This window comes from Physella acuta, unplaced genomic scaffold, assembly GCF_028476545.2.
Source record: "Physella acuta isolate Inbredline_101_S28 unplaced genomic scaffold, ASM2847654v3 ptg000215l, whole genome shotgun sequence".
In the NCBI taxonomy this organism is placed as follows: Eukaryota; Metazoa; Mollusca; class Gastropoda; family Physidae; genus Physella; species Physella acuta.
Genome location: NW_026731734.1, coordinates 355,930 through 369,317, shown reverse-complemented (window position 1 = coordinate 369,317; position 13,388 = coordinate 355,930). Strand labels below are relative to the sequence as shown.

General features: G+C 32.9%; 1 protein-coding gene across 26 annotated transcripts in view; it reads left to right on the top strand.

Annotated features, from left to right (window-relative positions):
• The window catches only part of LOC131937624 (zinc finger and BTB domain-containing protein 17), a 31,803-nt gene that overhangs the window by 1,747 nt on the left and 16,668 nt on the right, over nucleotides 1-13,388 (top strand). For 21 of the 26 annotated variants that reach the window (XM_059295191.1, XM_059295195.1, XM_059295194.1 and 18 more), the window contains exon 2: nucleotides 4,813-5,931. In XM_059295191.1, the coding sequence (XP_059151174.1) occupies nucleotides 4,836-5,931 (1,096 nt within the window). In that variant the 5' untranslated portion in view covers nucleotides 4,813-4,835. Of the gene's footprint in view, nucleotides 1-4,812; nucleotides 5,932-10,289; nucleotides 10,933-10,957; nucleotides 11,496-11,637; nucleotides 13,350-13,388 lie in introns of those variants that run through there. The other 5 variants (XM_059295182.1, XM_059295208.1, XM_059295184.1 and 2 more) reach the window with 5 other exon arrangements.

Genomic DNA, 13,388 nt, shown 5'->3' with positions numbered 1-13,388 from the left:
TAACAGATACTGTTATGTGGCTCTTGAAACCCTATGTGCAAGTTTCTCATTTATTAGACCACTGAATATGACACAGGTATAGGAATAGTTAACACAAAATGTATTAATTGTTAAACAGACTTGTGTCTAAATGATAGAAATACAATTCTAACCTGCTAAAAAGTAAAAATTCAGCCATCTGATGTTAGCCAGGTAATTTTTAAAATGGTACATGTACTTATTACCCCTAAGGGGCAATACAGCCGACTCAGCCCCCACGTGTTTCTAACCAACCATAAAACTTCTAATCTCTTTGTAGGTAACAGGAATAAATGTTCTTAGGTCTCAGCCAATCTGGGGTGGTATGTTATGTAATTTATGACCCTCGTGGTCCAGCAGGGAAGTAAACAGACACATTAATACCACTGCTCCCCCCTTACAATTTCTTACCCCCCCCCCCCCCCCCCCCCCCCCCCGTGATACCCAGCCCCCACCAGTTTCTGGCCCACCATAAAACTTCATCTCTTTGTATGTAACATGGATTACAGTTACAGATCTCAGACAATCTGGGGTGGCATGTTATGTAATATATGACCTTCTTGGTCTAGCAGGGTGGAGACCAAAGAGGAATCAGTACCAATGCTCTCCCCTCACAATTTCTCACCCCCATGATACCCAGCCCCCACCTGTATCTAACCCACCATAAAACTTAACTCTTTGTAGGTAGCATGGACTTAGTTCTTAGATCTCAGCCAACCAGAGATAGCATCTCCTTATGTAATTTATGGCCCTCAGGGTCCAGCAAGGAGAACAAAGGGGAAACCAGTACCACTGATCTCCCCTCAACATTTCTCACCTCCATGTCATGTTATGTAATGTATAGCACACAAGGCTTATCAGGGGAAAGCATTAAGGCAGATTAGTTAGTACCACCCCTTTTTACATACAAGAATGTTAACTCTGGACAGCTACACACTAGTATACTAGCTACACACTAGGCATACTAATGTGCCTATTGTAAACTACTAGACAGTAGTCCCTATGTACACCTGCAATTGTATCAATTGTAGAATGGGCCCATTGGGGCCTAGTGATAGCTAGTATCAGTTAAAGTGTGTGTACACAGCATTAACTATTTTGGGGTTAGAAATTATTTTTATTGCGGAGTTAGTCTAAACTAGGAGATAATACTTATTGCCCCACTGCCCGGCTCCTTTCACCCCAAATGCTGATTTCGGGGGTATGACAATAAAAATATTCAATTAAACCCATTTAAAGTATATTTAATAGACTTTGTTATTATTTTTATATTGTGTAAGATATGTTCGAATAATTTTGCCATATTTTCAATAGTAGAAATCTTGAAAAAAATACAGGTGCTAAAAAGTGTGGCTCTTAACGCCCTCCTTTACCCTAAATAATTTTTTTTTTGTGGTAGTCGTAAAGAGGATGAAAATTTATGTGTTTTGCTTGGAAACGATTACCCATAGTAAACCATAACACAAGCATTTTATTGGGAAGAGTTATCCCCCCTTGTTTTTTTCCATTGCTATAAATTAGATTATTTTTGGAACTTGAGATGAATAAAACCAACCAATCAGAGCTTTTTATAACTAGTTTAACTATAAATAGCTTCTACAATATGTGCGGGACACTGTACATACGATAGATAAGGCTAATAAAGCAACCTGATAGGTGAATAGGGGTGGCCGCAGCTTGGGTAACGATTTGGGTGGTTTCACATCGCTGTGTAACCAACGACTTGAGCTAGACTAGCCTAGTTCTAGATGCTCTATATTTCAAGCTAAGCCTAGAATCTGTATAATTTCTATTTTTTTCTGTTGTTTTAAATTATTTCGATCATCTACTTCTTCTAAATCTAGTTTGTGTCTCTACACACAAGCATATCTAAGCAAATGTTACGTTATGTCTTGTTAGTGGTTGTTACGTCCCTTTGTTATGATTATTATAGTTGCGTCCCTTGAGTCATCACTGGGTCAACTTTTAATGTCGTTAATTAATTTAATTAACATGTTTTTAATTTGGTTTTGCAATCTATTAATTAATAATACAATCAACAACACGCTTAAAAGTGTAAAATATTTATTTTAGTTATTAAACTAGGATTAAAACGTATAAAATACGATCGTTATGCTAGCTGGTTCAGGTGGCCGCAGGGAAAAAAAGAGGTGAAAAAAATATCGCAAGTAGCACGTCACTAAAACAAGAATATCTGAAATTGAATGCATAGGAATATAAAATGATTGATACATATTAAGAGTAGAAAGGCAGAGGAATAATATAGTACTTTGGGTTTGTTTCTGTGTTAAACGGTTGCAAAATAGCGCCCGATGAAAGTCGGGAGTTCGCTATGTGTGACCGGTTGTGGAACTTCACTCATAGATCTAGCTGCTAGAGTAGACTCGACTTAGGCCCAAGATCTAGACAGCCTTCTAGATCTAGATCTAGCTGAACCTCAGTGGATTTTGAAAAGGTGGCCTAATTTAGTAATTAGTAATTAATTAATGACAATGTAGTGTAGTAGATTTATGTTGTAGGCCTAATCAGTAATCACTAACCATATACCCCCAAAATCATTTGGGGCAAATGTAGCCGGGTCACAGGGCATTAAGTATTAGATCTACTCTCCTAGTTTTAAGTTTAGAATAACTCCACAATAAAAATAATTAATTTCTAACCCCAAAATAGTTAATGCTGTGTACACAGTACACACACATTGATAACACTACATATATCACTAGGCCCCATTGGACTCAGTCCACAATTCATACAATTGCAGGTCTACATAGGGCCTACACTACAGTCTATACTATTAGTTTACAGTAGGCACATTGGAAAATGGGGAGGTACTAGCTAATCTGCCTTGATGCTTTCCCCTGATAATCCATGTGTGCTCTACATTACATAACATGACATGGAGGTGAGAAATGTTGAGGGGAGAGCATTGGTACTGATTTCCCCTTTGTTTGCCTTGCTGGACCCTGAGGGCCATAAATTACATAAGAGATGCTATCTCTGGTTGGCTGAGATCTATGGACTAAGTCCATGTTACCTACAGAGGGATGTTTTATGGTGTGTTAGATACAGGTGGGGGCTGAGAAATTGTGAGGGGGGAGCGGTGGTATTAATTTGTCTGATCACTTCCCTGCTGGACCATGGGGGGTCATAAATTACATAACATGCCACCCCAGATTAGTTGAGATCTAAGAACAGTTATCCCTATTACTTGCAAAGAGATAAGAAGTTCTATGGTTGGTTAGAAACAGGTGGAGGCTGAGTTGGTTGTATTGCCCCTTAGGGGTAATAAGTATGTGTACCATTTTAAAAATTACCTGGCTAACATCAGATGTCTGAATTTTCGCTTTTTAAAAGGTTAGAATTGTATTTCTATAACTTAGACACAAGTCTGTTTAACAATTAATACATTTTGTGTTATCTATTCCTATACCAGTGTCACATTCAGTGGTCTAATAAATGAGAAACTTGCACAGAGGCCAATAAAAACCCCATAACAATATCTGTTCTAACTTTTCTGAACATGTAAGCTGGTGGACAAACTTAATGTATTCATGTAGATTAAAGATTTAGTTATAATCTTACAAATAAAACCATTATGATATTGATCAGTCAAGTTTTACTCTGATAATGATAAAAACTTTATAGCATGGTAAAACCAGACAAATGTCAGTGATTTTGTTTTGGCATCAACAATCACCTTGGGAAAAAAATTCATCAATATAAAACTATTCTAGCCATAGTTATAAAAATGATGTTAAAATGTACAGCAACCAATGCTTTAATACCGGATCAAAGAATGGGCTTGAAAAACTCATTTCTTTAATTACAAAATAAAGTTTCCTAAGTTATGTCTACTTGGAAAAAAGTTAACAAAATGGTTTTATGGAGATAATTTTTGGGAAAGAGCAATGGGATTAATTCCTGTCTCATCTTCTCCCTGATGTGCCATGTAGATCATAAATTACATAAAATGAATCCTTTGCTTCTCTGTTATCAAAGAACAGCAGTGGTTGTTACATCAGAAGTAGATTAGTAGTTTTATTGGTTTTTTTTGTGGGGGTGGGGGTGCCGATCGGGTCCTAATACCACACAGCTCTTAGTGCCCTGCTTTACCTTATACTTTGAATTTTAGAACCTTTTTCAGCACTCAATAAAATTTTACTAATAAAAAATACGAGCCGGCCCGCAGCATAACATACGCCGCTATTTAGTTGTTGTTTTTTCTACTTTTCAGTAATTCATAATTTGTGAATTCGACAGTACCAACGCTGACACTGAAAATATTTCTTTAAAACACTATAAGTAGCTCGTTAAGGACCATAACCCCCCCCCCCCCCCCCCTTCCCCCCCAACGTTTAAAATCGTTTCAAACTAAATTATCTGCCCCTAATAGCCGTCACTAAACCCGACTCCACGAAGGTAAACAGCGTGAACCACAGCTCACTAAGACACTGTAGGGGTGGGGATGGTAGGGAGCGCGTTTACAGCTTGTTTTCTAACGGCTCCCAGAAGAGAATTATATATATAGATTACTATTTTAAAATATATTTTAAACATTGAAGTGAAAAAGCATATTTTGATGTTATTTCTATTTCTACCATTTTTGGATTTTATAATAAGTTTTTAATAATGTATCATGTCATGTTTTAAAAATTATTGTATGGATACAGCTATTTAAACATGCTGTAAAGGTTTTATTTATTATTATTGAATAGCCTAATAGTGTAAGTAGTATTAAATAATACACATTGTTTGTTCATATTGTACTACAAGTATTTTCTCTTTTCTTTTTAGATTTTCACAGTTAAAGAAACAAAATGCCAGAAATTCAGCCAATGGATGTGGCTGTTGCCAATAGATTTATTACTAGTTTAAGCAAATCACTTCAAGCTTTATGTCATGGGTGCATGGATTTTGATTCTGGCATAGAAATCATCGGATATATAAATGTCAATATTGATAGTGGCAGTAAAGTTGACTATGTGCTAAATGAAAAAGTATTAAAAAGTACAACAAATTCCATGACATTTGTAAGTAACAGCTTTCTTGCAAAAAAAGAACAGAACAAACATACCCGTGATGGTGCATGTTCCCCTGTTGCAGAACTCGCTTCTCCACCTCCATTTCAAAGTCGGTTAAGGGGTACTTTCCATGGATCTCTTCCACGATCATCAGTTCCATTTCATCAATCATATGGTATAAGAGGCTCTCAAAAAAGAACTGCTGCAATGGATAGAGACTGGAGAATTTCCCCAAAAAAACACAAGGGTAGACCCCCATTTTCATCATCTTTAAACGAACAATCTTCCACAATCCAGAGTTCTGCAGATGCTAATTTTAAAACCCCTTTAAGTTCAGAGACAATCAGTGGTGACGGGGAAGTAAATATCAAAAAGGAGGTAATGGAAAGTGAAGGTGAAACAGTGACATTTGATTCTGATCAATTAAACCAAAATGAAGAAAAATCAAATTCCGAATCATTATCAGCTATCAAAACTGACCCAGATGCATCAGGATTTACTGATGGAGAAGCTCCTGCATCTGATGATGCAATCGGTGACAATCAAAGTGATTTCAAAGGAACATTTCTTCAGCCATCATCAGAAGAATTTGCTTCTGAACAAACGGAAAAACAAAGTGGTATTCAATCTGAAGCATCTACCTCAGACTCTTTCAAACATAAAAGTGGCCATTTAAGTGGTAGCTCTGCTGATGCTCATGATGATACTGCTGGGGAAAATATAGCCTCTGGTTCAGATATGCCAGCAGACTATGATGAAACTGGAGAAGAAGGAGCATATCCTCAATCAGTTTATTCTGATGCTGGTGAAGGGTCTAGTGATACAGGACAATTTGAAGTTATTGAAATTGATGATGAAGATGAAGATGTACAGGCAATGTTTGCAGAGTCTCGTAAGTACATTTTTAAAATTTTACTTAGCCAGTCAAAGGAATGACATTTTATGCTGTATACGACTCTGAATTTATTATAATTGTAAGTTTAATGAAAAGGCAATGATAAATGGGAAGTTTTATTGTTAAAAAAAATGAATAGACACCAAGACTACATATTTTCTTTGATGCATGTAAAGTTTTGAAACCATTAATTTAATACAAATGCTTAATGGTAGACATGACTTTCAGGATTAAAAGCATAAAATGTCAGACTGACTGGTGCGTATTACTAAATTGGTAAAATTTCATTAGTACATTGTGCATCTTTGAAAAATGAGAAACATGAGTTAATATTAGGAAAATACATTTTTGTTGGTGTCAGTATTTGTGTACTATATAGTAGTTACGGCCTTTAAATTTTAAATAACCTACTAGTTACAAAACTCAATTAATTTTATTTTTTACGTGGCCAATTAAAATTTGTATATCATTTTTGGTAATGTGACATTATTAGGAGGCATGCTCACAAAAAATAAGACGACTTTAAAATTATAATGATTGATTGTAACATTATTGAAGTAATTGCTATAGCTTGAAATGTAGTTGTGTTAAAATATTGGATTTATACTTCAGGCTCCAGTTCATTACTAAGTTAGATATTTTTAAAACGTAACTTAAAGTTTAGTGTTTTTCTTTAGTTCATTTCCATCATTTATCTATAACTTTATATCACATCTCAGTATACATAGTACTTTCTAAAAAAACTTATTAAAACAGGAAACTACCCCTAATTACATTTTTACTTTCTCGTATATACTTAGTATAGCGAAAGTCTTGTAATCGCGCAAAAAAAAAAATCGAGATTTTTACAAATCTCTCCGTTTTACACCTCACTGATAAGGAAAAACAATTTTGCAATCTTGTCCGTATGTCTGTGTGTGTGTGTCTGTCTGTCTGTGTGTGTAAACACGATAACTTGAGTACCGTTACAGCTAGGTTGATGAAATTTTATATACAAGTATTTTATCAAAATCGTAGCTCCGTATCCAAGCGTTTTCCGATAACCGAAAGTGGTACTTTTTCTACTTTGAATTTTTCAAAAGCCTATAACTTGAGTACTATTTCAGATAGATAAATGAAATTTCACATGTAAGTAAAAGATCTATATCTCTACCTTCTCTCAAGTTTCGAGTAATTTCCGTTGACCGGAAGTACTAATTTACGCTATTTCAGATTTCTCAAAAAACGCATGTGAATTTATAAAGTACTAATAATATTCCGCACTATTTTACACATCTTTATTCTGCGTTTGCTTGGTGCGCAATTCTCTTTTTATGAGATTCTATTCTATTTTAAAAAGTTTAAGTATTTAAAATGGATTAAAAATCATAACTATGTCCCGAGTTACCATCCCCTGTTGTTTTATATAAGAATATTCGAGCAAGTTTAGGGGAGATCACTACCAGTTTATTGAAGTTACTATTAAAATAATTAGTCTGTTATCTTTCAACTTAACTTCCTGTTTAAACAATTTTAAGAAGAACACTCAGAATTCACTAAATATTTTTATCATGCTGAATAACAGATGTTTTACGCCTCTACTTTAGTATTTACAGAATAAAAATAATGAAATTAATCAGGCAAAAATTCTAAATTGAGAATTTGACAAATATTGACATTTTACATCTGGATCCATAAAAATGTAGGTTTTGCAACTTAGCTTAATCTGCAAGGTTTTGCAACTTTGTCTGCCTGTGTAGGCCTACATTTACACAATATTTTGAGTATTGTTTCAGTAAGGTAGACAAAATTTCATATAGAAGTATAAGATTCTCTTGACTTGATCAAATTTTGATTGATTTCTGTTGAACGGAAGTTGTACATTATGCTTCAAGTAGGTCAATACTCAATGATAATGCACTGTATGATCAAAAAAGGTTAATAACACGTTTATAAAAGCCTAAATAATACATGGCTGCTCACTTGATTCTCTTGAACTTTTTTCTAGTGATTTACTTACATACAAATCAGGTCTAAAAAGCCTTGATAATTTTAATAGTTAAAACTTTGGCTTTTCAACTTTTAAAACTCAGTTGTGTTATTTTAGCATCTTTGTTTCCTGATCCTGTTGTTAACATTGAATACAACAGCATTACCAAATACCAGTACTTTTGTTGTATCTTAATACTTTACACTTGCATTTGAGAAGTGTTTTAAATATATAATTACAATTTGTCAGTGTTTTAAATATATAATTACAATTTGTCAGTCGCATACATTAAAGAGTGCACCACATGCAACGTAGCCTAAAATGCTTATAAATTGAGGTGTAATTTACAATCTTCTTTTACATTTTAGGTTGTAATTAATATGAAGCCTTATTTTCTCACATTTTTTGCATAATGCCTTCTCATTTTTTACAAAATGCCTTCTCATTTTTTACATAATGCCTCGACAGTCTTGGCATAAAACTAATTTTAAAAAGTCTAATAAAAAGCATCATTTATTATTATAGGAAAAGGGTTTAATTATGTATGAGATTAAATTTATTGATAACTAATATCTTTAAAAAAATAACTTGTTCTCACAAAAAAGGAAACAATACTTCTAATAATTCAATAAAATAAAAAATGTAATTGCTAAAAAAAATTCAGTATTGACTGGAACTTTTTAAAAATATCGTTTAGTTTTTCTTTTAAAATAAAGTCTGATTCAACAGCAGAGGCATTGTACAAATAAACTACTAAGGATAGCACAAGTCAAGTGAACAAATAAATAAGTCCATTTCATTTTTAAAGTTAAATTAACAATCTAAATTAGAAGAAAAAAACCCCAACAAAAACTATACTTCAGAAATCTGTGCTTATGTTTGTGACTATTTTTTTCAAAACTTTCTCACAGGTATCCATAAGTGGGGTAGCCTAGAAAATTATTTTTGAAAAACTTTTGTTTTTAAATGGCTATGGTGCTATGACTGATATGATGGGTTAGTTTTTAAGAAGTGTTGTTGTGATGCAATTGACTGTCCAGCCCATATGTAGAAAGTGACCAATATTATTCAAGGGAGATATACAAGGCAGCCGGGGCTTTTGTTTATTAGAAAAAGTTACTACCTTTGATTTTAAACACTAATTTGTTTGTTAATGCCACACTCAGTATCAAATTCAACTGAATAAATCAGACCTGTTAGTTATAAAACTTTAAGAGAATAATTATAAGCAACCTATAAATCTACAATATGAATGCATCATATAACATTTTAAAATATTGGTCTACTAACTAGTACTATTTTCAGCAAATTAAGGAAATTTTATCAATTTATTTTCATCAACTTTTTGGTTCTGTAAATAAATATCCACGCAGTTTGATAATTGTAGATGCACAATGAACTTAATGAATTTTTTATTTTTCAAGTTTGTGTGATACTGATACTCATTTGGAATCAGCTTTGAGTATTTTTCAGTATCACAAGTTTCTATTTATTAAATACTCACTTTTTTTTACTTAACAGGCAGCTGCCAATTTTAAACTTCATGCATTTGTAACTATTTCTTTTCTGTTTATTTTCCTCTTTTTCTTGCCTCTTTCTAAAATACTTTTGCAATCAGGCCTGGTTTTAAACAATAGATTTAAGTCCTGCCCAAACTCGCTTAACATGTTAAATAGATATTTTCACAATTCTTAAGTCCAAAAGTTCATGAACTGATCTGCTGTAATGAAATTGAGAACTTCCAAGTCTAGAGGTCATATAATTTGTGATTACCAATAATATTATAGTATTGGTAATGGTACTCATTGTTTCATTTTTTCCCCCTGAGGTTGTATTTGTATACTAGCAGGATTTAGAATTTACATTAATTAATTCCATGCATGCTTATTGTTGTCATTTGCCATCATACAATTATTTTTTAATCTAATTTCTTTGTTTTTAGCATTTTTCTGCCATATCATGATTCACTATTATTATATGGATAGAATACTTGATCTTGATTTTATATTGCATTTTTTAAATTAAAAATTGTGAATATATTTATTGGCATTGTATTTTAATTTTTTAATGAAATAGGTTCATTGCTGATGTTGTATCAATGTAAATATAGCTACAAATTTTAAATAAATGTTAACACATAATTTATTGATGCCTTGTTACAAGTTTATTTCTTAAAAACTGTCTACTAATAAGTATTACAATAGTAATAATTAAAAAAAAATTCAGCATTAAAATTGTGTTATTTAAAATAGATGGCAGCTCTTGCTGTACTAATTAAGTATTCATTTTTTAATCAATGTAAGAATTTTTTATATGTTCAAATTGAATGTAAACATATATTTATCATTGTAGACGACATCTGTGTATCTACAATTTTTTGTTTCAGATTTTACACAAGACATCTCATTACCTCCTTCTAAACTTGTTGGGCCATATGGTTATGGCACACACACAAAGAATCAATTTTCCTTTCATTTTAAAGATAAGCCAACATCCTCCAATACATCTAAATTTTGTTCTGAGAACAATATACAGATTCCAACCAAAGCAGATTGTCCTTATGATGAGAGTTTGCAACGCTTTATTTGTCCAATTTGCAACCACAAGTACATTACCTATTCTTCACTTTGTAACCACATGAAGTTCAAACATATGGGACTGTATGAAGTGTATTGTGAAATATGTGGCAAAGGATTTCAAAGAAGAGTTCATTTAGAGGGTCATATGGCTATGCATGGGAAGCCTATGAACTTTGAATGTGTTGTTTGTGGGACTAAATATGCACACAAAACTTCACTTAGAGCTCATGAAAAACTAGCTCATGGCATTATTTCATAGTATGCAACAAGAATTCTTCTAAAGAGAAAGGGAGAAAAAAATATAATGCCCACTGTAACATTTTCTGGGACATTTAAAAGTTTATTTTCTGTAGTTTATAGCATATGAGTCAAGGACAGATCAGCTTTTTATTGTTTCTAATTTCATTCCTTGGTGTGCAAATTAGTTTCAAAATTATGGGCACTTTCAATCATATATTCAAACCTTTTTTTTCAGAACAATTTGTTCGTCGCCAACGCTCTTCAAGATCATCTAGGTCATTGCCTAAAGCAGGCCAGACCACCAGAAACTTAACATATGATTCCAGATTATCTCATGATTTGGCACACGTTAGGTCTGTTACATCTTCTTCATCAAGTGAACAATTGGTGTATTCACAAGAACATCCCTTCAGTTCTGTTTTAGCATCAAATCAATCAGATCAGATTCCAAATGAATGTAATATTTGCAACACTGTTTTTGAAAATAGACTGTATTATCAAAGGCACATGAATAGCTGTCATCGGGAGACAATGAGCTTGCCATTTACTTGCTCTCATTGTCATAAAGGTTTTTTTTCAAAAGTTGGTTTGCATCAGCATGAACTGCAGCATACTGGACAGATGTTTCATTGTACATGGTGCACTTCCAAATTCACATTCAAGAGGAATTTAAATAGGCATATTGAAACTCAACATGGAACAAAACATTGTAGATACTGTGGTGCTCAGTACAGCATATTAGGAAATGCCACTCATGAGTGTTACAATGCACAGTAAATAAAGCTGATAATAATTATAGAAATGTTTATGTGAAATATTGCCACATAATTTCATGTCTATGTCAGACAGATATACATGTTGTTTGAGGATGAGTGTTCAAGGATATTATGCCAACTTTCATTCTTTTTGTTTCAGAAGAGTATAGCAGTCAAATAAGAACAGCAAGACGGAACCGACGTGCTTCTGGTCACAACAAAATCTTTAATAAAATAAGTTCTACTAGTAATCCATTAGGTGGAGAACATTCTGTGTTGCATCATCATTCATTATCATCTGAATATTATGACCCTAAAACAAGTGCTCATGATCTAGAGGCTGATTCCTCCGTAGCACTAAGGCTTGGGTGTCAACATTGTTCACAACAATTTGATACCAAGGTTAGCCTGAATCGTCACATGAAAGAACATCACCAAGGATTACCTGCCTCTTACCCTTTTACATGCACAGAATGTGGAAAAGGATTTTATTCATATACTGGGCGAAGACACCACATGGAAAGTCATTTTGTGCAATCTGAGTGTGTTTTCTGTGGCCATAAGTTTAAATACAGCAGAAATTTAAAGAGGCATATCGAATTTAGTCATAACATGAAAGAATGTAAACAGTGCAAAAATTATATCAGTGGATATGACTTTGGGGTACATGCATTAACTTGTGCTGGGGAACAGCATTCTTAAAGAGTTAAATATATCTGAACTAATTGTGAGCAGAATAATATGTATTGTAATAGGTGTAAACATGATTAGCACCAAACTTGTGTGTACAATTCATTTGTAAATCGTGTGAGCACATAGTGAAATAGGTAGTAACAGTTTTCAAAATCCAGCATTTTATTTGTTGCAGGTTTATTTGATAGTGGTCACAGAAGAAAACATCACAACAAACAGCAATTTGAATCTTCACAAATACTTCATGGTCTTACTAAAGAACAAGAAGATTTAGTATATAACACTTCACTAAGTGATAATTTTGAACAAAGACTATCCCAGTCTTGTAATGTGGACATATGTTCCATTTGCAGAATAGCACTTCCTGTTGGTGTTACATATCAAATACATTTCAATGAAGTTCATGCCTCCCATCATTCAGCAGTTGACCAGTTTATTTGTAACATATGTTATAAAGGGTTTGTCACTAAAGAGCGCTTAAGGCAACACAGCTCTGTGCATGCTGCTGTGAGCTACTCCTGTTACATTTGTGATGTTAAATTCAAGCATAAAAAAAATATTGGGAGACATTTAGAAAGTACACACGGAATGAAAAAATGCTCTTATTGTATGTCTTTATTTAAAAAAGGAAATGATTTTGACAACCATATGTTAATGTGTGATGCTTATAAAGCTATTTCAATAACTTAAAAAGTGTATCTAGTGTTGAGATACTTGATTCTGATTTCATTTTGTGATATCTTGTTTTTAGAATTACTTTTATTATTACTTTCTTTTTTTTTCTATTAGAGTAATTTTTTTTTTTTTGCATGGTGAGCTCTCTTTTTAAACAATATTAACATTTTCTCTTTAATTTTTTATACTTTGAGTATAATCTCTTACGACTTACTTGTCTTAATCAGTATGTATCTATCACCTTTTGTTTTTGTTCAGTGTACATTTAAAAAAATAAATGGTTTGTGAAACTTCTAGGTTCTTAAGAAAAATCTAAAACATTTACATTTTTAATACATATTTGTCTTAACTTTTTAATGTGTACTTTTTTTTGTCAACAATGATGTGTCACGTTATTTTGTAATTTTATGTCAAGTGGCTTAATTTACTAGTCACTATTATAATATTTGTATTTTTTTTTTGTATGATTAAAGATATCTTGTTGAAATCATATTTTTGGCTTTTGTTATTAACTTTGTTATAAGTTTTTTTTTAAATTTGGAA